Source organism: Cherax quadricarinatus, chromosome 65, assembly GCF_038502225.1.
Source record: "Cherax quadricarinatus isolate ZL_2023a chromosome 65, ASM3850222v1, whole genome shotgun sequence".
Taxonomy (NCBI): domain Eukaryota; kingdom Metazoa; phylum Arthropoda; class Malacostraca; order Decapoda; family Parastacidae; genus Cherax; species Cherax quadricarinatus.
Genome location: NC_091356.1, coordinates 5,091,358 through 5,116,357, shown reverse-complemented (window position 1 = coordinate 5,116,357; position 25,000 = coordinate 5,091,358). Strand labels below are relative to the sequence as shown.

The 25,000-nt window shown below is 42.7% G+C and overlaps 1 protein-coding gene across 4 annotated transcripts in view; it reads right to left on the bottom strand.

Annotated features, from left to right (window-relative positions):
* Window positions 1-25,000, bottom strand: part of LOC128700596 (cell adhesion molecule 2) — a 132,277-nt gene that overhangs the window by 30,723 nt on the left and 76,554 nt on the right. For all 4 annotated transcript variants that reach the window (XM_070098886.1, XM_070098888.1, XM_070098889.1 and 1 more), the window contains one exon: window positions 23,871-24,079. In XM_070098886.1, coding sequence (XP_069954987.1) covers window positions 23,871-24,079 — 209 coding nt within the window. The remainder of the gene's footprint in view (window positions 1-23,870; window positions 24,080-25,000) is intronic.

Genomic DNA, 25,000 nt, shown 5'->3' with positions numbered 1-25,000 from the left:
ATATAAGCAGATTTCGATATTTCTTAAGTTATTCTAGGCGATGTCTATAGGTCATACCTATAGGTTAGGCAGGTGAAGAATTTCTTGTATCTACATTCCTGTCACACACAGCAACATCTTGGGATTATGATACAGGAAATTCTTCACCTGCCTAACCTATAGGTATGACCTATAGACATCGCCTAGAATAACTTAAGAAATGTAGAAATCTGCTTATATTACTGTGACCTTATGATACTGTGACGTCAGTGCTTTGAACCTTCCTAATACAGTGACGTCAGTATCGTCGACCTACCTAATACGGTTAGTTTTTAGTTTAATATGTTTATTATGCACCCCATACCCATCCTGTGGGCGGTAGTCAAAAGATTACAGAGGTACATAATTGGTCCAGGGACTGGACTCCAAAGTTTTGATAGCTGAGCAAGTTACAGAGGTAATGAACTCACAATTTACAAAGGTAATGAACTCACAATTTACAAAGGTAATGAACTCACAATTTACAAAGGTAATGAACTCCAGGTAGGTCTAGTCACAATCATGACAAGTTACATAGGTATTTACAGATTACAGAGGTACGTAATGGGTCCAGGGATTGGGCCCCCAAAGTTTTGATAGCTGAACTAGGTACAAAGGTAATGAACTCACAATTTACAAAGGTAATGAATCCTGTAAGAATGGTTACTTACGTTTATACATGGCTACAATCATGAATAAATTATAGAGTAATGAGTAATTCACACTTCCACACCCGGTCACAACTGTAGTGAGTTATTGGTGCAAATATTGATTGTTGAGTCACACACACACACACACACACACACACACACTCATACACAAACTCATACACACACACACACACACACACACACACACACACACACACACACATACACAAACTCATACGCACACACGCACATACACTCATACACACACACACACTCATACATACATACGGTGACGGCAACATCTTCGACCTTAACACAATGACATCAGTATCTTCGACGTTCCTAATACAATGACTTCAATATCTTCTACCTTTCTTATATGTCAACGTCAGTATCTTCGACCTTCCTAATACGGTGACGTCAAGATCTTCGACCTTCCTAATACGGTGACCTACTTCCACACGTTGAGCTTTCAAGTGTGATATCGCCTATGACTGCATCACCTCACCTGCCTACACTATACATGAGCCGCCTCTTCGTCCATATGCTGTATTCTTTTTAAGGTTGATGGACTAATTACACTGATTACCTCAAACTCCTGAGCATCACCAGTCTTCTTTGTATAAGACTGATGAAGCCTATACTAAGTAAAGATACCCAAGCGTTGCACATGCGTTTAATTTATCATCAAGCTGTCAATAGTGCACAAGTATATAACAGCTGTGTAAGTTTTTAACAGTACTCAAGTGTCTAACAATACTAGGTACAATACTAGGTACAATACTAGGTACAATACTAGGTACAATACTAGGTACAATACTAGGTACAATACTAGGTACAATACTAGGTACAATACTAGGTACAATACTAGGTACAATACTAGGTACAATACTAGGTACAATACTAGGTACAATACTAGGTATAATACTAGGTACAATACTAGGTACAATACTAGGTACAATACTAGGTATAATACTAGGTACAATACTAGGTACAATACTAGGTCTATAACTACGTGGACTAGAAGCTAAAATGTTACAGCAATTATTGAATTTTTTTTTCAGATTCTGTTACAAATCAATTAAAAGTTGATACGTCAGTAGACGGAGGCAGGATTATAATGGTGAAAATTATTTAGTGCTTCACAGCGGTGCTATGTTAAAATATATATAAATATATATATATATATATATATATATATATATATATATATATATATATATATATATATATATATATATATATATATATATATATATATATATATATATATATATTTATTTATTTATTTATTTATTTATTTTTTTTTTTATTATCGCACTGGCCGATTCCCACCAAGGCAGGGTGGCCCGAAAAAGAAAAACTTTCACCATCATTCACTCCATCACTGTCTTGCCAGAAGGGTGCTTTACACTACAGTTTTCAAACTGCAACATTAACACCCCTCCTTCAGAGTGCAGGCACTGTACTTCCCATCTCCAGGACTCAAGTCCGGCCTGCCGGTTTCCCTGAACCCCTTCATAAATGTTACTTTGCTCACACACACACACACACACACACACATATATACATATATATATATATATATATATATATATATATATATATATATATATATATATATATATATATATATATATATATATATATATATATACAATATACAAGGCATTCGCAAGAGCAGGCGAAATATACACAAACACTGGTCTCTGGCTGAAGGAGACGGACCTACGAACCTTGGAACAAGGTACGCAGTGCTATACCAATCTACCCACACTGGACAATACCTTGGCGTGCAGCTTGCGCTACACGTTGATCCAAGGCAGCCAGCTTTCAGGGAGAAGGCTTACAGCTTTTCATCTTATCCCCTGCATGCATCAGCCTTACTAGAGATTTTAACAATGCAAGGAATTCGCAAGAGCAGGCGAGATTGGTATAGCACTGCGTACCTTGTTCCAAGGTTCGTAGATCTGCCCCTGGTTTAGCCATTAAAATAATGTATTGTCTGGTTGTGAAGAGGTTACCTTGCAGCCTTAATGACTTTAGTGTAGTAGATAGGCTTTAAACCCCATAAAATCAACCCAACTGAGAGGTCAGTCTACTGTCGCTAAGCTTGTTTCATAGTGACTTTTAACAGATAGAAATTAAACTCCTGCTGTCATTAATCGCAGATATATGTATGTGCAGGATTACAGTTGTGTATTTGTGGTGTGTGTGTCAGCAGTGTGGAGGCAGGACTGTCAGCAGTGTGGAGGCAGGACTGTCAGCAGTGTAGAGGTAGGACTGTCAGCAGTGTGGTGGCAGGACTGTTAGCAGTGTGGAGGCAGGACTGTCAGCAGTGTGGAAGTAGGACTGTTAGCAGTGTGGTGGCAGGACTGTCAGCAGCGTGGAGGCAGGACTGTCAGCAGCGTGGAGGAATGACTGTCAGCAGTATGGAGGCAGGACTGTCAGCAGTGTGGTGGCAGGGCTGTCAGCAGTGTGGAGGCAGGACTTTTCAGCAGTGTGGTGGCAGAACTGTCAGCAGTGTGGTGGCAGTGCTGTCAGCAGTGTGGAGGCAAGACTGTCAGCAGTGTGGAGGAAGGGCTGTCAGCAGTGTGGTGGCAGGACTGTCATCAGTGTAGAGGCAGGACTGTCAGCAGTGTGGAGGCAGGACTGTCAGCAGTGTGGTGGCAGTAATGTCAGCAGTGTAGAGGCAGGACTGTCAGTAATGTGGAGGCAGGACTGTCAGCAGTGTGGTGGCAGGACTGTCAGCAGCGTGGAGGCAGGACTGTCAGCAGTGTGGAGGAAGGGCTGTCAGCAGTATGGAGGCAGAACTGTCAGCAGTGTGGTGACAGGGCTGTCAGCAGTGTGGAGGCAGGACTGCCAGCAGTGTGGAGGCAGCACTGTCAGCAGTGTGGTGGCGGGACTGTCAGCAGTGTAAATCTAGAACTGTCAGCAGTGTGGTGGCAGGACTGTTAGCAGTGTGGAGGCAGGACTGTCAGTAGTGTGGAGGCAGGACTGTCAGCAGTGTAGAGGCAGGACTGTCAGCAGTGAGGAAGTAGGACTGTCAGCAGTGTGGTGGCAGGACTGTCAGCAGCGTGGAGGCAGGACTGTCAGCAGCGTGGAGAAACGACTGTCAGCAGTATGGAGGCAGGACTGTCAGCAGTGTGGTGGCAGGGCTGTCAGCAGTGTGGAGGCAGGACTTTCAGCAGTGTGGTGGCAGAACTGTCAGCAGTGTGGTGGCAGTGCTGTCAGCAGTGTGGAGGCAGGACTGTCAGCAGTGTGACGAAAGAACTGTCAGCAGTGTGGTGGCAGGACTGTCATCAGTGTAGAGGCAGGACTGTCAGCAGAGTGGAGGCAGGACTGTCAGCAGTGTGGTGGCAGGAATGTCAGCAGTGCAGAGGAAGGACTGTCAGCAGTGTGGTGGCAGGACTGTCAGCAGCGTGGAGGCAGGACTGTCAGCAGTGTGGAGGAAGGACTGTCAGCAGTATGGAGGCAGAACTGTCAGCAGTGTGGTGGCAGGGCTGTCAGCAGTGCGGAGGCAGGACTGTCAGCAGTGTGGAGGCAGCCATGTCAGCGGTGTGGTGGCAGGACTGTCAGCAGTGTGGTGGCAGGACTGTTAGCAGTGTGGAGGCAGGACTGTCAGCAGTGTGGAAGTAGGACTGTCAGCAGTGTGGTGGCAGGACTGTCAGCAGCGTGGAGGCAGGACTGTCAGCAGCGTGGAGGAATGACTGTCAGCAGTATGGAGGCAGGACTGTCAGCAGTGTGGTGGCAGGGCTGTCAGCAGTGTGGAGCCAGGACTTTTCAGCAGTGTGGTGGCAGAACTGTCAGCAGTGTGGTGGCAGTGCTGTCAGCAGTGTGGAGGCAGGACTGTCAGCAGTGTGGAGGAAGGGCTGTCAGCAGTGTGGTGGCAGGACTGTCAGCAGTGCGGAGGCAGGACTGTCAGCAGTGTGGAGGCAGCCATGTCAGCGGTGTGGTGGCAGGACTGTCAGCAGTGTGGTGGCAGGACTGTTAGCAGTGTGGAGGCAGGACTGTCAGCAGTGTGGAAGTAGAACTGTCAGCAGTGTGGTGGCAGGACTGTCAGCAGCGTGGAGGCAGGACTGTCAGCAGCGTGGAGGAATGACTGTCAGCAGTATGGAGGCAGGACTGTCAGCAGTGTGGTGGCAGGGCTGTCAGCAGTGTGGAGCCAGGACTTTTCAGCAGTGTAGTGACAGAACTGTCAGCAGTGTGGTGGCAGTGCTGTCAGCAGTGTGGAGGCAGGACTGTCAGCAGTGTGGAGGAAGGGCTGTCAGCAGTGTGGTGGCAGGACTGTCATCAGTGTAGAGGCAGGACTGTCAGCAGTGTGGAGGCAGGACTGTCAGCAGTGTGGTGGCAGGAATGTCAGCAGTGTAGAGGCAGGACTGTCAGTAATGTGGAGGCAGGACTGTCAGCAGTGTGGTGGCAGGACTGTCAGCAGCGTGGAGGCAGGGCTGTCAGCAGTGTGGAGGAAGGGCTGTCAGCAGTATGGAGGCAGAACTGTCAGCAGTGTGGTGACAGGGCTGTCAGCAGTGTGGAGGCAGGACTGCCAGCAGTGTGGAGGCAGCACTGTCAGCAGTGTGGTGGCGGGACTGTCAGCAGTGTAAATCTAGAACTGTCAGCAGTGTGGTGGCGGGACTGTCAGCAGTGTAAATCTAGAACTGTCAGCAGTGTGGTGGCAGGACTGTTAGCAGTGGAGGCAGGACTGTCAGTAGTGTGGAGGCAGGACTGTCAGCAGTGTAGAGGCAGGACTGTCAGCAGTGTGGAAGTAGGACTGTCAGCAGTGTGGTGGCAGGACTGTCAGCAGCGTGGAGGCGGGACTGTCAGCAGCGTGGAGAAACGACTGTCAGCAGTATGGAGGCAGGACTGTCAGCAGTGTGGTGGCAGGGCTGTCAGCAGTGTGGAGGTAGGACTTTCAGCAGTGTGGTGGCAGAACTGTCAGCAGTGTGGTGGCAGTGCTGTCAGCAGTGTGGAGGCAGGACTGTCAGCAGTGTGACGAAAGAACTGTCAGCAGTGTGGTGGCAGGACTGTCATCAGTGTAGAGGCAGGACTGTCAGCAGTGTGGAGGCAGGACTGTCAGCAGTGTGGTGGCAGGGATGTCAGCAGTGTAGAGGAAGGACTGTCAGCAGTGTGGTGGCAGGACTGTCAGCAGCGTGGAGGCAGGACTGTCAGCAGTGCGGAGGAAGGACTGTCAGCAGTATGGAGGCAGAACTGTCAGCAGTGTGGTGGCAGAGCTGTCAGCAGTGCGGAGGCAGGACTGTCAGCAGTGTGGAGGCAGCACTGTCAGCAGTGTGGTGGCAGGACTATCAACAGTGTGGAGGCGGGACTGTCAGCAGTGTGGAGGCAGGACTGTCAGCAGTGTGGTGGCAGGACTGTCAGCAGCGTGGAGGCAGGACTGTCAGCAGTGTGGTGGCAGGACTGTCAGCAGTGTAGAGGCAGGACTGTCAGCAGTGTGGAAGCAGGACTGTCAGCAGTGTGTAGGCAGCACTGTCAGCAGTGTGGTGGCAGGACTATCAACAGTGTGGAGGCGGGACTGTCAGCAGTGTGGTGGCAGGACTGTCAGCAGTGTGATGGCAGGACTGTCAGCAGTGTGGTGGCAGGACTGTCAGCAGTGTGATGGCAGGACTGTCAGCAATGTGGTGGCAGGACTGTCAGCTGATAATAGACAAGGCTGGGGCAGCTCTCTGCTCTCTGTCGTCTCTTGTATCAAACATCAGCTTAGAGAAAACGATTTCTCCAAAAGGATATTTTTGGTGCCCTGGAGAGTGCTGTTGTTCCCACTCTTTTGGGTCAGTCTTCCTGTACCAGGTTATTAATACAGGATATATACACTGAGAGGCTGATGAACATAAGAAAGAAGGGGCACTGCAGCAGGCCTACTGGCCCAAGTTGGTTAGGTTTAGCTCATACCCACCCATGTATTTATCTAACCTATTTATTAAAACTACACTACGTTATAGCTTCAATGATGCTACTCGGGAGTTTGTTCCACTCATCCACAACTCTATTACCAATCCAGTGCTTTCCTATATGCTTTCTAAATCTATTTTTTTCTAATTTGAAACTATTGCTGCGAGCCCTTTCTTGGTTAGATATTTTTAACACGTTATTAACATCCCTTTATTTATTCCTGTTTTCCATTTATATAACTCAGTCATAGCCCCTCTAATTCTACGCCTTTCTAGAGAGTGCAGATTCAGGACCTCAGTCTACCCTCATAAGGAAGATTTCTGATACATGGGATCAACTTTGTCATCCTCCTTTGTACTTTTCCCAGTGACCAAAACTGTGCACCATAATCTAAAATGAGACCTAACCAAAGATATATAGAGCTGTAGAATAACCTGAGGACTCCTGTTAATTATACTTCTTGACATGAAACCTAGAATTCCATTCGCTTAAGAACACTGTTGTCTTGGTTTTAGATTACTGCTAACTAGAACTCCAAAATCTTTTCCGCAATCAGAGTGATTAAGATCTATATTATTTATTTTATAAATGTCATGGATATTTTTCTTTCCAATGCTTGGAACCTTGCATTTGTCCATATTAAACTGCATCTGCCACTTCTCCGACCACTGCATCAGATCTTCCTGCAGCACTCTAGTATCCTCGTCAGAATGAATTCGACGGCCTGTTTTGGTGTCATCGGCAAACTTGCTCATGTCGCTATTTATCCCCTCATCTATGTCGTTTATGTAAATTGTGAACAACAAAGGGCCTAATGCTGACCCCTGTGGAACACCGCATGTGACGGGTCCCCGCTCTGATATCTCCCCGTTTATGTAAACTCTCTGTTGCCTATATAAAAAAAAAAAAATTATCGTCCTATTCATTGAGCCTCCCTTTTCCTCAATAACCTCTGATGTGCAACTCTATCAAAAGCGTTGATGAAGTCCGTATACACAAAATCACATTCATACCATGATCTACCTCCTCAAATACCTTAGTGAAAAAAGTTAGTAAATTCATAAGGCAGGAACGCCTGGAGTCGATGTGATCACATCGACTCCATCCTGACGGACTGAATTTCAACCATTCTTCTCTTTACTGGACTGAGAAAGCCACTGTTTGGCGAAACGTTTCCACCATAAAGATACCCAAGTGTTGCACAAGTGTCTAATTCATCATCTTGTCGGTTCTCTGAACCATTTATCTGCAGTGAGAGCTTCATTTCTCTCAGCGTGTATATGCTGAGAGTTTGGTTCAATTCCTGTTTTATGGATTAAAGTATTCCTGGCTAGCGGTGACAAGGTTACGTGCAGCCTTAATAACGCTAGTGTTATGTTGAAAATGGTAGAAAATACCGACAAGTTGATGATTAAGACACATGTGCAACAGTTAGGTATTTTTATTGTTGGAATGTTTCTCCTATACAGTAGGCTTCTTCAGTCAATTACAGAGGGAGCAGGTGTGGTAGTGAAATAAAGATGATGTAATCAGTCCATCAACAAACCAACCATCTAATTACAACACAGAATATTGCAAGACTTTAAAGAAATACCAAGTATGACTTTTGCACTTCTGTATCTTACTATCCAGAGAATGACAGTGTTTCACAGATATAAAGTGAAATTTCCCTGGGCCATAGTGGCCATCTGGCAGTGCTGGTCCAGATGTGAGAAATTACCTTCACAAGCATAAATCAACCACAGCAACAATTTGTTCCAATTAATAACAGCACAGCCACACAGCACAGTTCTGAGAGAATTGTTATGTGCGTCGTGGCACACTTTGTTCACTGTCTTGATTCTTATAGATGAAATGCTGAAGAAACACGAGATGTTTGATAAATGCTGAAATAACAAGAAATGTTTGATAAATGCTGTAATACCAAGAAATATTTGATGAATGCTGCAGTAACAATAAGTTAAAATTATTTGTCATTAAGGTGTACTGGAAGATGAGCAACAACAATAACAACACCTATAACCACAAAAACAACAATAACAATAACCACAAGAACACTAACAACAATAACAATGCCAAAAATAAAAATAACTACAAAAACAACAATAATAACCACACAAGAAGAACAATAACACTAAGAAGCAGTAGCCTCGTCATGCACATAAATCACTCAGTAGTCTCATCACTTCTAACAACACAAAATCCATGCGAGTGTGTGCATGCACAGACGATCAAAGGCAGAGTTAAGTTTTGCAGCAACAAAGTTACTGCAGCTATGAATGATGAAGACATCAAGTTTTGTAAGAGTCTTAGGCTCCTTCGCTCTTCTTCACTCTCTACACCACCGCTCTCTTAGTCTCTTTAAACTCCACTGTTATAGTGAATTAGTCCACTTCAGTAATGCAGACTAAGGCATGCCTCACCAAAGCAAGTACTTACTTAATATTTATATACAATTGTACTTTTACAGTGACATAAATATATATATATATATATATATATATATATATATATATATATATATATATATATATATATATATATATATATATATATATATATATATATATATATATATATATATATATATATATATGCAAGGAATTCGCAATAGCAGGCGAAATATACACAAACACTGATCTCTGGCTGAAGGAGACTCGAACCTACGAACCTTGGAACAAGGTACGCAGTGCCTTACCATTCTCACCACACTGGACCAATACTTTGGCGTCTAGCTTGCGCTAGACGTTTGATCCAAGGCAGCCAGCTTTCAGCGAGAAGGCTTACAGCTTTTCATCTCATCCCTTGCATGCAGGGGATGAGATGAAAAGCTGAAAATATATATATATATATATATATATATATATATATATATATATATATATATATATATATATATATATATATATAGAGAGAGAGAGAGAGAGAGAGAGAGAGAGAGAGAGAGCGAGCTCTAGGCCTTTCGTGTTACCATCAACACATTATCAGGAGCTTGCAATGATATAGAAAAGAGGAAGAGGGCCAAGCAAATGCGGTCACAGGGAACGTCCTTGCTGGAGTGAGGCAGAGGGAAGGGAGGCAGTAGAGTGGCAGGCAGGTGCCCCCAGGAATATCAATACCCTTAGTTAGAAAGGTTGAATATTGTAGCATTAGAAAGACAGCCAGCCCACAAGCATCGATATTGTAATAGTAGCCTGAAGCAAGTGACATGGCAATTATCAAGAATTCGGTCAGAATACGCTGCTAATTATATTGCCAGTAATATGGATATTACTGGTAATTATCTTAGGAGTTTCAGCACTCGAGAAAACGGACACATTTAATGGGAGACATCTGTAAGTTATAAAAACGGAGACAGACACCTTCCAAATTATCCTATTTTGCTCCATCCTCTCTAAATGTCCAAACCATCTCAACACTCCTTCCTCAGCTCTTTCGATAATACTCTTAGTAACCACGCACCTCATTTTAATCTCCGAACTATGGATTCTCTGCATAATATATATGCCACACATTGCCCTCAGACATGACAATTCCACTCCCTCCAGCTTTCTCCTCACTGCAACATTCAAAAACCATGCTTCAAACCCATATAAGAACGTTGGCACCACAATACTCTCATACATTCCCTTTTTGCCTCCATGGATAACGTTCTTTGTCTTCACAGATGCTGCAACGCATCACCCACTTTTTACTCTCGCCGATTGTATGGTTTATCCCATGCTCCTGGCATTTTAGTCGCTTCTTACTTCTTACGATACGCATGACTTACGATGGAATATTTCTACACTTCCCTATGAAGATGAAAACAACGTAGAAACAAGAACTATTAAGCAAAGAGGAAAAACCTCAGATGGGTGTGTGTATATACAACCGTATACATTTCTATGTAGTGTGACCTAAATGAAAGTATATATATATATATATATATATATATATATATATATATATATATATATATATATATATATATATATATATGTATATATATATATATATATATATATATATATATATATATATATATATATATATATATATATATATATATATATATATATATATATATATATATATATATATATATATATATATATATATATATATATATATTCGTCTAAAAGAAAGCGGCGAGGGAGGTCATTCATGGGAGTCAGGAAACGAGGGTAAACATGTCCTGACGACTATTCTTGTGAGGGAACGAAAATTTAATGACAGAGTTTAATGGTTACGCCTGAAATATAACCAGGGGACAGAGGGACAGAGATATGTATTTATGAATATGTATGTATGTATGTATGTATGTATGTATGTTGTCATGCCTGTAAGGCCGAAATGCAGTACTGGGTTCAATGGTTGTTTTAATGTGTACAATAATGTGTACGTGTGAAGGGAGAGACAGGCATACATGTACCGCCTCGATAATACACAAGACACCATTCTAGCGGAAGGTCTCGGTCAGATGATCAAAAGCTCCAACAGTGGGTCACCATATGACTAAGACCCGCATCAAGAAACACCTGTCCTGTTTCCTGACAAACTTTGCCTAACCTCCCTAACATACACAAATCTCTCTGATATTGAGTATTCTGATTTTTTAATGGGGAAACATTGATTTGTGGTGGCCATACACCGTCTGTATGTTGTTATATTAACCAACTGAATGTTAAGTCATTTTAACTGCTTGTATCTTGGGTTATTTTAACTCATTGTCTTAGGTCATCTTAACTGCTTGTCTTAGGTCATCTTAACTGCTTGTCTTAGGTTATCTAACCGCTTGTCTTAGGTCATCTTAACTGCTTGTCTTAGGTCATCTTAACTGCTTGTCTTAGGTTATCTAACCGCTTGTCTTAGGTCATCTTAACTGCTTGTCTTAGATCATCTAACTGCTTGTCTTAGGTCATCTTAACTGCTTGTCTTAGGTCATCTTAACTGCTTGTCTTAGGTCATCTTAACCGCTTGTCTTAGGTCATCTTAACTGCTTGTCTTAGGTCATCTTAACTGCTTGTCTTAGGTCATCTAACTGCTTGTCTTAGGTCATCTTAACTGCTTGTCTTAGGTCATCTTAACGGCTTGTCTTAGGTCATCTTAACTGCTTGTCTTAGGTCATCTAACTGCTTGTCTTAGGTCATCTTAACTGCTTGTCTTAGGTCATCTTAACTGCTTGTCTTAGGCCATCTTAACTGCTTGTCTTAGGTCATCTTAACTGCTTGTCTTAGGTCATCTAGCTGCTTGTCTTAGGTCATCTAACTGCTTGTCTTAGGTCATCTTAACTGCTTGTCTTAGGTCATCTTAACTGCTTGTCTTAGGTCATCTTAACTGCTTGTCTTAGGTCATCTAACTGCTTGTCTTAGATCATCTTAACCGCTTGTCTTAGGTAATCTAACTGCTTGTCTTAGGTCATCTAACCGCTTGTCTTAGGTCATCTTAACTGCTTGTCTTAGGTCATCTTAACTGCTTGTCTTAGGTCATCTAACCGCTTGTCTTAGGTCATCTAACTGCTTGTCTTAGGTCATCTAACTGCTTGTCTTAGGTCATCTAACTGCTTGTCTTAGGTCATCTAACTGCTTGTCTTAGGTCATCTAACTGCTTGTCTTAGGTCATCTAACTGCTTGTCTTAGGTCATCTAACCGCTTGTCTTAGGCCATCTAACTGCTTGTCTTAGGTCATCTAACTGCTTGTCTTAGGTCATCTAACAGCTTGTCTTAGGTTATCTAACCGCTTGTCTTAGGTCATCTAACTGCTTGTCTTAGGTCATCTAACTGCTTGTCTTAGGTCATCTAACTGCTTGTCTTAGGTCATCTAACTGCTTGTCTTAGGTCATCTAACTGCTAATCTTAGGTCATCCAACTGCTTGTCTTAGGTCATCTAACCGCTTGTCTTAGGTCATCTAACCGCTTGTCTTAGGCCATCTTAACTGCTTGTCTTAGGTCATCTAACCGCTTGTGTTAGGTCATCTTAACTGCTTGTCTTAGGTCATCTAACCGCTTGTCTTAGGTCATCTTAACCGCTTGTCTTAGGTCATCTAACCGCTTGTCTTAGGTCATCTTAACTGCTTGTCTTAGGTCATCTAACCGCTTGTCTTAGGTCATCTTAACCGCTTGTCTTAGGTCATCTTAACTGCTTGTCTTAGGTCATCTAACCGCTTGTCTTAGGGCATCTTAACTGCTTGTCTTAGGTCATCTAACCGCTTGTCTTAGGTCATCTTAACTGCTTGTCTTAGGTCATCTAACCGCTTGTCTTAGGTCATCTAACTGCTTGTCTTAGGTCATCTAACTGTTTGTCTTAGGTCATCTTAACTGCTTGTCTTAGGTCATCTTAACTGCTTGTCTTAGGTCATCTTAACTGCTTGTCTTAGGTCATCTAACTGCTTGTCTTAGGTAATCTTAACTGCTTGTCTTAGGTCGTCTAACTGCTTGTCTTAGGTCATCTTAACTGCTTGTCTTAGGTCATCTTAACTGCTTGTCTTAGGTCATCTTAACTGCTTGTCTTAGGTCATCTTAACTGCTTGTCTTAGGTCATCTTAACTGCTTGTCTTAGGTCATCTTAACTGCTTGTCTTAGGTCATATTAACTGGTTTCTACACTTTAGGTCCTGAAGATAAAATTTCATCATAGTTATGGTCTGAAATATTTCTTAGAGCCAGGAGGAGGAGACTAAAATGACCTCTAATGACATATAAAGTTGAGAGATGGGACAACACGGGTCTTGCCAGGCACATAATGAGACGGCAGGTCGCTGGCACCTCCTCGTATAGTGCCTCCCGGCACCTCACGCAGTGCCAACCTCCCGTTCATAATTGTAGGCCTCTGGCACCTCTGACCCACTGTGACTGGCTGGTCTGGAGCAGCCAGTCACTGTGACTGGTCTGGAGCAGCCAGTCACTGTGGCTGGTCTGGAGCAGCCAGTCACTGTGGCTGGTCTGGAGCAGCCAGTCACTGTGGCTGGTCTGGAGCAGCCAGTCACTGTGGCTGGTCTGGAGCAGCCAGTCACTGTGGCTGGTCTGGAGCAGCCAGTCACTGTGGCTGGTCTGGAGCAGCCAGTCACTGTGGCTGGTCTGGAGCAGCCAGTCACTGTGGCTGGTCTAGAGCAGCCAGTCACTGTGGCTGGTCTGGAGCAGCCAGTCACTGTGGCTGGTCTGGAGCAGCCAGTCACTGTGGCTGGTCTGGAGCAGCCAGTCAGTGTGGCTGGTCTGGAACAGCCAGTCACTGTGACTGGTCTGGAACAGCCAGTCACTGTGGCTGGTCTGGAGCAGCCAGTCACTGTGGCTGGTCTGGAGCAGCCAGTCAGTGTGGCTGGTCTGGAACAGCCAGTCACTGTGGCTGGTCTGGAGCAGCCAGTCACTGTGGCTGGTCTGGAGCAGCCAGTCAGTGTGGCTGGTCTGGAGCAGCCAGTCACTGTGACTGGTCTGGAGCAGCCAGTCACTGTGGCTGGTCTGGAGCAGCCAGTCACTGTGGCTGGTCTGGAGCAGCCAGTCAGTGTGGCTGGTCTGGAGCAGCCAGTCAGTGTGGCTGGTCTGGAGCAGCCAGTCAGTGTGGCTGGTCTGGAGCAGCCAGTCACTGTGGCTGGTCTGGAGCAGCCAGTCACTGTGGCTGGTCTGGAGCAGCCAGTCACTGTGGCTGGTCTGGAGCAGCCAGTCAGTGTGGCTGGTCTGGAGCAGCCAGTCACTGAAATAGAGTGGTACTTTTTCCACATATATAAGAGAAAAGATATATACACTGTGAGGTGTATCTCTGTTATATACACTGTGAGGTGTATCTCTGTTATATACACTGTGAGGTGTATCTCTGTTATATACACTGTGAGGTGTATCTCTGTTATATACACTGTGAGGTGTATCTCTGTTATATACACTGCGAGGTGTATCTCTGTTATATACACTGTGAGGTGTATCTCTGTTATATACACTGTGAGGTGTATCTCTGTTATATACACTGTGAGGTGTATCTCTGTTATATACACTGTGAGGTGTATCTCTGTTATATACACTGTGAGGTGTATCTCTGTTATATACACTGTGAGGTGTATCTCTGTTATATACACTGTGAGGTGTATCTCTGTTATATACACTGCGAGGTGTATCACTGTTATATACACTGCGAGGTGTATCTCTGTTATATACACTGTGAGGTGTATCTCTGTTATATACACTGCGAGGTGTATCTCTGTTATATACACTGTGAGGTGTATCACTGTTATATACACTGTGAGGTGTATCTCTGTTATATACACTGCGAGGTGTATCACTGTTATATACACTGCGAGGTGTATCTCTGTTATATACACTGTGAGGTGTATCTCTGTTATATACACTGCGAGGTGTATCTCTGTTATATACACTGCGAGGTGTATCTCTGTTATATACACTGCGAGGTGTATCTCTGTTATATACACTGCGAGGTGTATCTCTGTTATATACACTGCGAGGTGTATCTCTGTTATATACACTGCGAGGTGTATCTCTGTTATATACACTGCGAGGTGTATCTCTGTTATATACACTGCGAGGTGTATCTCTGTTATATACACTGCGAGGTGTATCTCTGTTATATACACTGCGAGGTGTATCTCTGTTATATACACTGCGAGGTGTATCTCTGTTATATACACTGCGAGGTGTATCTCTGTTATATACACTGCGAGGTGTATCTCTGTTATATACACTGCGAGGTGTATCTCTGTTATATACACTGCGAGGTGTATCTCTGTTATATACACTGTGAGGTGTATCTCTGTTATATACACTGCGAGGTGTATCTCTGTTATATACACTGCGAGGTGTATCTCTGTTATATACACTGCGAGGTGTATCTCTGTTATATACACTGCGAGGTGTATCTCTGTTATATACACTGCGAGGTGTATCTCTGTTATATACACTGTGAGGTGTATCTCTGTTATATACACTGCGAGGTGTATCTCTGTTATATACACTGTGAGGTGTGTTATATACACTGTGAGGTGTATCACTGTTATATACACTGTGAGGTGTATCTCTGTTATATACACTGTGAGGTGTATCTCTGTTATATACACTGTGAGGTGTATCTCTGTTATATACACTGTGAGGTGTATCTCTGTTATATACACTGTTATATACACTGAGGTGTATCTCTGTTATATACACTGCGAGGTGTATCACTGTTATATACACTGCGAGGTGTATCTCTGTTATATACACTGTGAGGTGTATCTCTGTTATATACACTGTGAGGTGTATCTCTGTTATATACACTGTGAGGTGTATCTCTGTTATATACACTGTGAGGTGTATCTCTGTTATATACACTGCGAGGTGTATCTCTGTTATATACACTGCGAGGTGTATCTCTGTTATATACACTGTGAGGTGTATCTCTGTTATATACACTGCGAGGTGTATCTCTGTTATATACACTGCGAGGTGTATCTCTGTTATATACACTGCGAGGTGTATCTCTGTTATATACACTGTGAGGTGTATCTCTGTTATATACACTGCGAGGTGTATCTCTGTTATATACACTGTGAGGTGTATCTCTGTTATATACACTGCGAGGTGTATCTCTGTTATATACACTGCGAGGTGTATCTCTGTTATATACACTGCGAGGTGTATCTCTGTTATATACACTGTGAGGTGTATCTCTGTTATATACACTGTGAGGTGTATCTCTGTTATATACACTGTGAGGTGTATCTCTGTTATATACACTGTGAGGTGTATCTCTGTTATATACACTGCGAGGTGTATATACACTGCGAGGTGTATCTCTGTTATATACACTGCGAGGTGTATCTCTGTTATATACACTGCGAGGTGTATCTCTGTTATATACACTGTGAGGTGTATCTCTGTTATATACACTGTGAGGTGTATCACTCTGTTATATACACTGTGAGGTGTATCACTGTTATATACACTGTGAGGTGTATCACTGTTATATACACTGTGAGGTGTATCACTCTGTTATATACACTGTGAGGTGTATCACTGTTATATACACTGTGAGGTGTATCACTGTTATATACACTGTGAGGTGTATCTCTGTTATATACACTGTGAGGTGTATCTCTGTTATATACACTGTGAGGTGTATCTCTGTTATATACACTGTGAGGTGTATCACTCTGTTATATACATGAGGTGTATCACTGTTATATACACTGTGAGGTGTGTTATATACACTGTGAGGTGTATCTGTTATATACACTGTGAGGTGTATCTCTGTTATATACACTGTGAGGTGTATCACTGTTATATACACGAGGTGTGTATACACTCTGTTATATACACTGTGAGGTGTATCACTGTTATATACACTGTGAGGTGTATCACTGTTATATACACTGTGAGGTGTATCACTGTTATATACACTGTGAGGTGTATCACACTGTTATATTCTTTCTCAGACCAAATAAACATTGTTACATCACCTGGAAGGAATATTAGTCATTTTGTATGTTACAATTTCTTTATTTCTTCACATAGTTGTTGTGCACGGTACAGTAAGGAATACAATCTAAAAAAATATTTCTCACAACCACTAAAAAAAACATTGGACACAGGTGGGTTTCAGTCTCCTTGAAGACAGTTTGTTTATCTAGTTGATGCATAATGTGGATGCATCCTCAATATTTCAGATATATTTATTTATTAACATATCGGTCGTTTCCCACCAAGGCAGGGTGGCCCGAAAAAGATAAACTTTCACCATCATTCACTCCATCACTGTCTTGCCAGAGACATACCAACACCACAGTTATAAAACTGCAACAATAACTCCCCGTCCTCAGATATCTTATCATTAATAATGAGGTGTGTTGTCATAGCGTGTGAGGTTTACATGGAGGTGTCTTGGAAAGACTGGATGTGTGGATACTGTCAAATATAATGTTCTAGCGTATGGCCCTGTTTCTGTCCACACACCAGTGTATGACACTGTCTCTGTCCACACACCAGTGTATGACACTGTCTCTGTCCACACACCAGTGTATGACACTGTCTCTGTCCACACACAAGTGTATGGCCCTTTCTCTGTCTACCCACTAGTGTATGACACTGTCTCTGTCCACACACCAGTGTATGACACTGTCTCTGTCCACACACCAGTGTATGACACTGTCTCTGTCCACACACCAGTGTATGACACTGTCTCTGTCCACACACCAGTGTATGACACTGTCTCTGTCCACACACCAGTGTATGACACTGTCTCTGTCCACACACCAGTGTATGACACTGTCTCTGTCCACACACAAGTGTATGGCCCTTTCTCTGTCTACCCACTAGTGTATGACACTGTCTCTGTCCACACACCAGTGTATGACACTGTCTCTGTCCACACACCAGTGTATGACACTGTCTCTGTCCACACACAAGTGTATGGCCCTTTCTCTGTCTACCCACTAGTGTATGACACTGTCTCTGTCCACACACAAGTGTATGGCCCTTTCTCTGTCTACCCACTAGTGTATGACACTGTCTCTGTCCACACACCAGTGTATGACACTGTCTCTGTCCAAACACCAGTGTATAGTTCTGTCTCTGTCCACACACCAGTGTATGGTCCTGTCTCTGTCCACACACCAGTGAATGGCCCTGTCTCTGTCCACACACCAGTGTATGGCCCTGTCTCTGTCTACACACCAGTGAATGGCCTTGTCTTTGTCCACACACCTGTGAATGGTCTTGTCTCTGTCCACACACCAGTGAATGGCCCTGTCTCTGTCCACACATTAGTGTATGGCCCTGTCTCTGTCTACACACCAGTGTATGACACTGTCTCTGTCCACACACTAGTGAATGACCCTGTCTCTGTCCACACACCAGTGAATGGCCCTGTCTCTGTCCACACACCAGTGTATGGCACTGTCTCTGTCCACACACCAATGAATGGCCCTGTCTCTGTCCACACACCAGTGTAGGACACTGTCTCTGTCCACACACCAGTGTATGACACTCTGTCCACACACCAGTGTATGACACTCTGTCCACACACCAGTGTATGACACTCTGCCCACACACCAGTGTATGACACTGTCTCTGTCCACACACCAGTGTATGACACTGTCTCTGTCCACACACCAGTGCATGACACTGTCTCTGTCCACACACCAGTGTATGACACTGTCTCTGTCCACACACCAGTGCATGACACTGTCTCTGTCCACACACCAGTGCATGACACTGTCTCTGTCCACACACTTTGCATTATATGTCACTGACATTTCTATTCAAGACTGTCTATGCAGGACACCATTGTCTTGTACTGCTACAAGGACTGCAACGAGGGAGCTTGTAGTCACTATCTTCATGTCTTCAGTGTCGTCTCTCAGCTGGTCGGCGATTCACTGTCCAGGTCATGATCAATGGATGTCCAGGTCATGACCAGTGGATCTCCAGGTTATGGTCAGTGGATGACTGTGTCAATGTCACAGTGAAACAGTCATCCTGAAGAAAGAGTTTGTGAGGACCCATCAGTTTTTCGCTACTAGTTATGACTGTGCCACTGTAAGAGTGGCAGTCATAACTAACAGTGATGGTCATAACTAGTGACAGTGTAGTGAGGAACTGCAAAAGTGATGCAGTGATAATTAGTGACATATTATGTCAGTGCTGAGGAACTGCAACAGTGACAGATTGATAACCGGTGTTTGAGTGGAGTCAGGATATCAGCTGCAGTAATTAAACTACTGTACTCCCTTATCTATCTATCTATCTATCTATCTATCTATCTATCTATATATATATATATATATATATATATATATATATATATATATATATATATATATATATATATATATATATTTATTCTAGAATTTTTTTTTATAAATCCTTAGCTAAATTTGGAGAGAAGACAGCTTAATCAGGAGTGGCTTGCCTTTAAGGGCCGACACATCATACACTATTTTCGTGGAGGTTGGCTGCTCTGTCATTATTAAAATGAGACCAAGGCAAGGATAAAGCTTCCTCCTTCACAAATATTTAATTTACCTGTATTTTATAACCCAAAATTTACATTGCCTGAAGAATAATTATAAGAGACAGAAAGCTTTTTATCATATATATATATATATATATATATATATATATATATATATATATATATATATATATATATATATATATATATATATATATATATATATATATATATGTATATATGTATATATATATATATATATATATATATATATATATATATATATATATATATATATATATATATATATATATATATATATATATATATATATATATATATATATATATATATATATATATATATATATTATATATATTATATATATATTATATATATATTATATATATATTATATATATAATATATATATATTATATATATATATACATATATATATATATATATAAATAGCTCTTGTTCTTCTTTATTTCTTCTATTGTCCATGGGGAAGTGGAAAAGAATCTTTCCTCCGTAAGCCATGCGTGTCGTATGAGGCGACTAAAATGCCGGGAGCAATGGGCTAGTAACCCCTTCTCCTGTAGACATTTACTAAAAAAGAAAAGAAGAAAAACTTTATAAAACTGGGATGCTTAAATGTGCGTGGATGTAGTGCGGATGACAAGAAACAGATGATTGCTGATGTTATGAATGAAAAGAAGTTGGATGTCCTGGCCCTAAGCGAAACAAAGCTGAAGGGGGTAGGGGAGTTTCAGTGGGGGGAAGTAAATGGGATTAAATCTGGAGTATCTGAGAGAGTTAGAGCAAAGGAAGGGGTAGCAGTAATGTTGAATGATCAGTTATGGAAGGAGAAAAGAGAATATGAATGTGTAAATTCAAGAATTATGTGGATTAAAGTAAAGGTTGGATGCGAGAAGTGGGTCATAATAAGCGTGTATGCACCTGGAGAAGAGAGGAATGCAAAGGAGAGAGAGAGATTTTGGGAGATGTTAAGTGAATGTATAGGAGCCTTTGAACCAAGTGAGAGAGTAATTGTGGTAGGGGACCTGAATGCTAAAGTAGGAGAAACTTTTAGAGAGGATGTGGTAGGTAAGTTTGGGGTGCCAGGTGTAAATGATAATGGGAGCCCTTTGATTGAACTTTGTAAAGAAAGGGGTTTAGTTATAGGTAATACATATTTTAAGAAAAAGAGGATAAATAAGTATACAAGATATGATGTAGGGAGAAATGACAGTAGTTTGTTGGATTATGTATTGGTAGATAAAAGACTGTTGAGTAGACTTCAGGATGTACATATTTATAGAGGGGCCACAGATATATCAGATCACTTTCTAGTTGTAGCTACACTGAGAGTAAAAGGTAGATGGGACACAAGGAGAATAGAAGCATCAGGGAAGAGAGAGGTGAAGGTTTATAAACTAAAAGAGGAGGCAGTTAGGGTAAGATATAAACAGCTATTGGAGGATAGATGGTTGGTGCAATTATTTAATAAATGTATGGAAGAGGGTAAGGTACCTAGGGATTGGCAGAGAGCATGCATAGTTCCTTTGTATAAAGGCAAGGGGGATAAAAGAGAGTGCAAAAATTATAGGGGGATAAGTCTGCTGAGTATACCTGGTAAAGTGTATGGTAGAGTTATTATTGAAAGAATTAAGAGTAAGACGGAGAATAGGATAGCAGATGAACAAGGAGGCTTTAGGAAAGGTAGGGGGTGTGTGGACCAGGTGTTTACAGTGAAACATATAAGTGAACAGTATTTAGATAAGGCTAAAGAGGTCTTTGTGGCATTTATGGATTTGGAAAAGGCGTATGACAGGGTGGATAGGGGGGCAATGTGGCAGATGTTGCAAGTGTATGGTGTAGGAGGTAGGTTACTGAAAGCAGTGAAGAGTTTTTACGAGGATAGTGAGGCTCAAGTTAGAGTATGTAGGAAAGAGGGAAATTATTTCCCAGTAAAAGTAGGCCTTAGACAAAGATGTGTGATGTCACCGTGGTTGTTTAATATATTTATAGATGGGGTTGTAAGAGAAGTAAATGCGAGGGTCTTAGCAAGAGGCGTGGAGTTAAAAGATAAAGAATCACACACAAAGTGGGAGTTGTCACAGCTGCTCTTTGCTGATGACACTGTGCTCTTGGGAGATTCTGAAGAGAAGTTGCAGAGATTGGTGGATGAATTTGGTAGGGTGTGCAAAAGAAAAAAATTAAAGGTGAATACAGGAAAGAGTAAGGTTATGAGGATAACAAAAAGATTAGGTGATGAAAGATTGAATATCAGATTGGAGGGAGAGAGTATGGAGGAGGTGAATGTATTCAGATATTTGGGAGTGGACGTGTCAGCGGATGGGTCTATGAAAGATGAGGTGAATCATAGAATTGATGAGGGGAAAAGAGAGAGTGGTGCACTTAGGAGTCTGTGGAGACAAAGAACTTTGTCCTTGGAGGCAAAGAGGGGAATGTATGAGAGTATAGTTTTACCAACGCTCTTATATGGGTGTGAAGCATGGGTGATGAATATTGCAGCGAGGAGAAGGCTGGAGGCAGTGGAGATGTCATGTCTGAGGGCAATGTGTGGTGTGAATATAATGCAGAGAATTCGTAGTTTGGAAGTTAGGAGGAGGTGCGGGATTACCAAAACTGTTGTCCACAGGGCTGAGGAAGGGTTGTTGAGGTGGTTCGGACATGTAGAGAGAATGGAGCGAAACAGAATGACTTCAAGAGTGTATCAGTCTGTAGTGGAAGGAAGGCGGGGTAGGGGTCGGCCTAGGAAAGGTTGGAGAGAGGGGGTAAAGGAGGTTTTTTGTGCGAGGGGCTTGGACTTCCAGCAGGTATGCGTGAGCGTGTTTGATAGGAGTGAATGGAGACAAATGGTTTTTAATACTTGACGTGCTGTGTGAGCAAAGTAACATTTATGAAGGGGTTCAGGGAAACCGGCAGGCCGGACTTGAGTCCTGGAGATGGGAAGTACAGTGCCTGCACTCTGAAGGAGGGGGTGTTAATGTTGCAGTTTAAAAACTGTAGTGTAAAGCATCCTTCTGGCAAGACAGTGATGGAGTGAATGATGGTGAAAGTTTTTCTTTTTCGGGCCACCCTGCCTTGGTGGGAATCGGCCAGTGTGATAAATATATATATATATATATATATATATATATATATATATATATATATATATATATATATATATATATATATATATATATATATATATACATCAGCTCATGTTTTTATCCCGCTCTTTCTCTCTCTGGGGTATTTGGAATTGTACAGTTTGGTGTCATGCAAACTAAAAACAAATAGGTACTTTAAACAATGCAAAATAAGCTACTAAGGGATTTGAAAAACACCAACTGTAGGCCTTTCGCCCTTCCGTGCTTCGTCAGGAGCTATGCAATGTCACAGGAGTTCCAACACGTAGGTTGCTGGGAATAATTCTCTCACAGGTAGGAAAGTGCGTCTAGCACATGGGCTGTCCTGTAAAAGAGAAGTTCAGGGCCACCACACCCACACATCACCCACACGTGGGGTGCGTTATACCCTCCAAGATTTACAGAAAGCAGAGGAGAATGATTACGAAAACTTGAAAGACCGCCAGGATAGTCAACATCAATTAGTTTAGTACCATAATAAAATCATGTTAGATAGTTTTTCTCTCTATTAAGTTGGTTTGTGTGGACCTTGGAGTAATGTACTTTTATTTATTTTATTTTAGCATGATACAATGTTGTACATAGATGAGTGACATTTAGCTGTGCATGCAGGAAACCCATAGTTATGCACAGCATTTCGGATTATATTCATCGTCACCTCCTACTGAAGTACCTTTAGATTCCAGAATGTTTTGGGAGCCCCTTGAAATGTGTGTTGGTTGTCACTTCAAGATGCAAGACTTGTGATAGTTGAGGTGATCAAAGGCCGTATCAGGTCAGGTGACACCGCCAGTAGTCATGGAGTCCTGAGTATGTCTCAATCTTCCCCAGGATTTCCAGGTGCTTCGATTTTTTTTTATATTCCTGGATATTTTCTATATCTTACCTGTCGATCTTCACTATAGGAAATTAATTATCAGTGGGATTGAGTCAGATCTGAGTCAGTAAATACTGACCACACATAGACACAAGAATTAAACACGTGTAACATCTCGATATTTTTATTTTTAAGACACCCAGATGTTGCACATGTGTCTAATTCTTCACTTTATCGGTATTGTAAACCATTCATGTACACAGACACAACAGACACTGTTAGGAACTCTCTCGCAGTTATTTTGAGCAACTGATTACCTAATCTGTTACCCACATCCCACAAGTGGTAATTTCAAAGACTTTTAGACATTGAGTGTCACGTGCTGGAAAAAAAAGGTTACTATCACTTACGTCGACGTTGAATCCGGATACAGCGAAGGCGTTCTTGGTGACGTTATTGGTGGGGATGTACTGATAGAAGAGCTTGTCTCCTCTGTACCACTTAAGGCTGTAGAGCGTGGCGTTCCCCAAGTTGTAGTGACATGAAAGCTCCGCTCGCGACCCCCGTACCTTAAACTCCGGTACCTCCACCTCCTGCAACTCTAGTGCCAAGCCACAACCTGCAGGAGTACCATCTGGGTTAGTACCTCCGCCTCCTGCAACTCCAGTGTCAAGGCACAGCCTGCAGGAGTACCACATGGGTTAGTATGTACCTCTACCTCCTGCAGCTTTAGTGCCAAGCCACAACCTGTAGGAGTACCACCTGGGTTAGTATGTCTATCCTCCTCCTGCGACTCTAGTGCCAAGCCACAATCTGCAGACACACCGCTAGTACCAAGCCACAACCTGCAGACACACCACTAGTACCAAGCCACAACCTGCAGACACACCGCTAGTACCAAGCCACAACCCGCAGACACACCACTAGTACCAAGCCACAACCCGCAGACACACCACTAGTACCAAGCTACAACCTGCAGACACACCACTAGTACCAAGCCACAACCTGCAGACATACTACCAGTACCAAGCCACAGCCTGAAAGCTAGTATTAAACCACAATCTGCAGACAGATCACTGGTACCAAGCCACAATCTGCAGACATACTACTAGTACCAAGCCACAACCTGCAAGCAGGTTACTAGTACCAAGCCACAATCTGAAGACAGACCTCTGGTACCAAGCCACACTCTGCAGACAGACCTCTGGTATCAAGCCACACTCTGCAGACAGACCACTGGTATCAAGCTACACTCTGCAGACAGACCACTGGTATCAAGCTACACTCTGCAGACAGACCACTGGTATCAAGCTACACTCTGCAGACAGACCACTGGTATCAAGCCACAATCTGCAGGGGTACCATCACATTTACCGCTTTGAAGTGAGCAGTGTACAGTTTAGTGAACATAAGAGATTAGGTTAGGTAAGGTTCGTCAGGAAACAGGACAAGTGTTTCTTGACGTGGGTCTTAGTCATATGATGACCCACAGCTGGAGCTTCTGGTCATGTAACCGAGGTCTTCTGCTGGCTTACCGGTC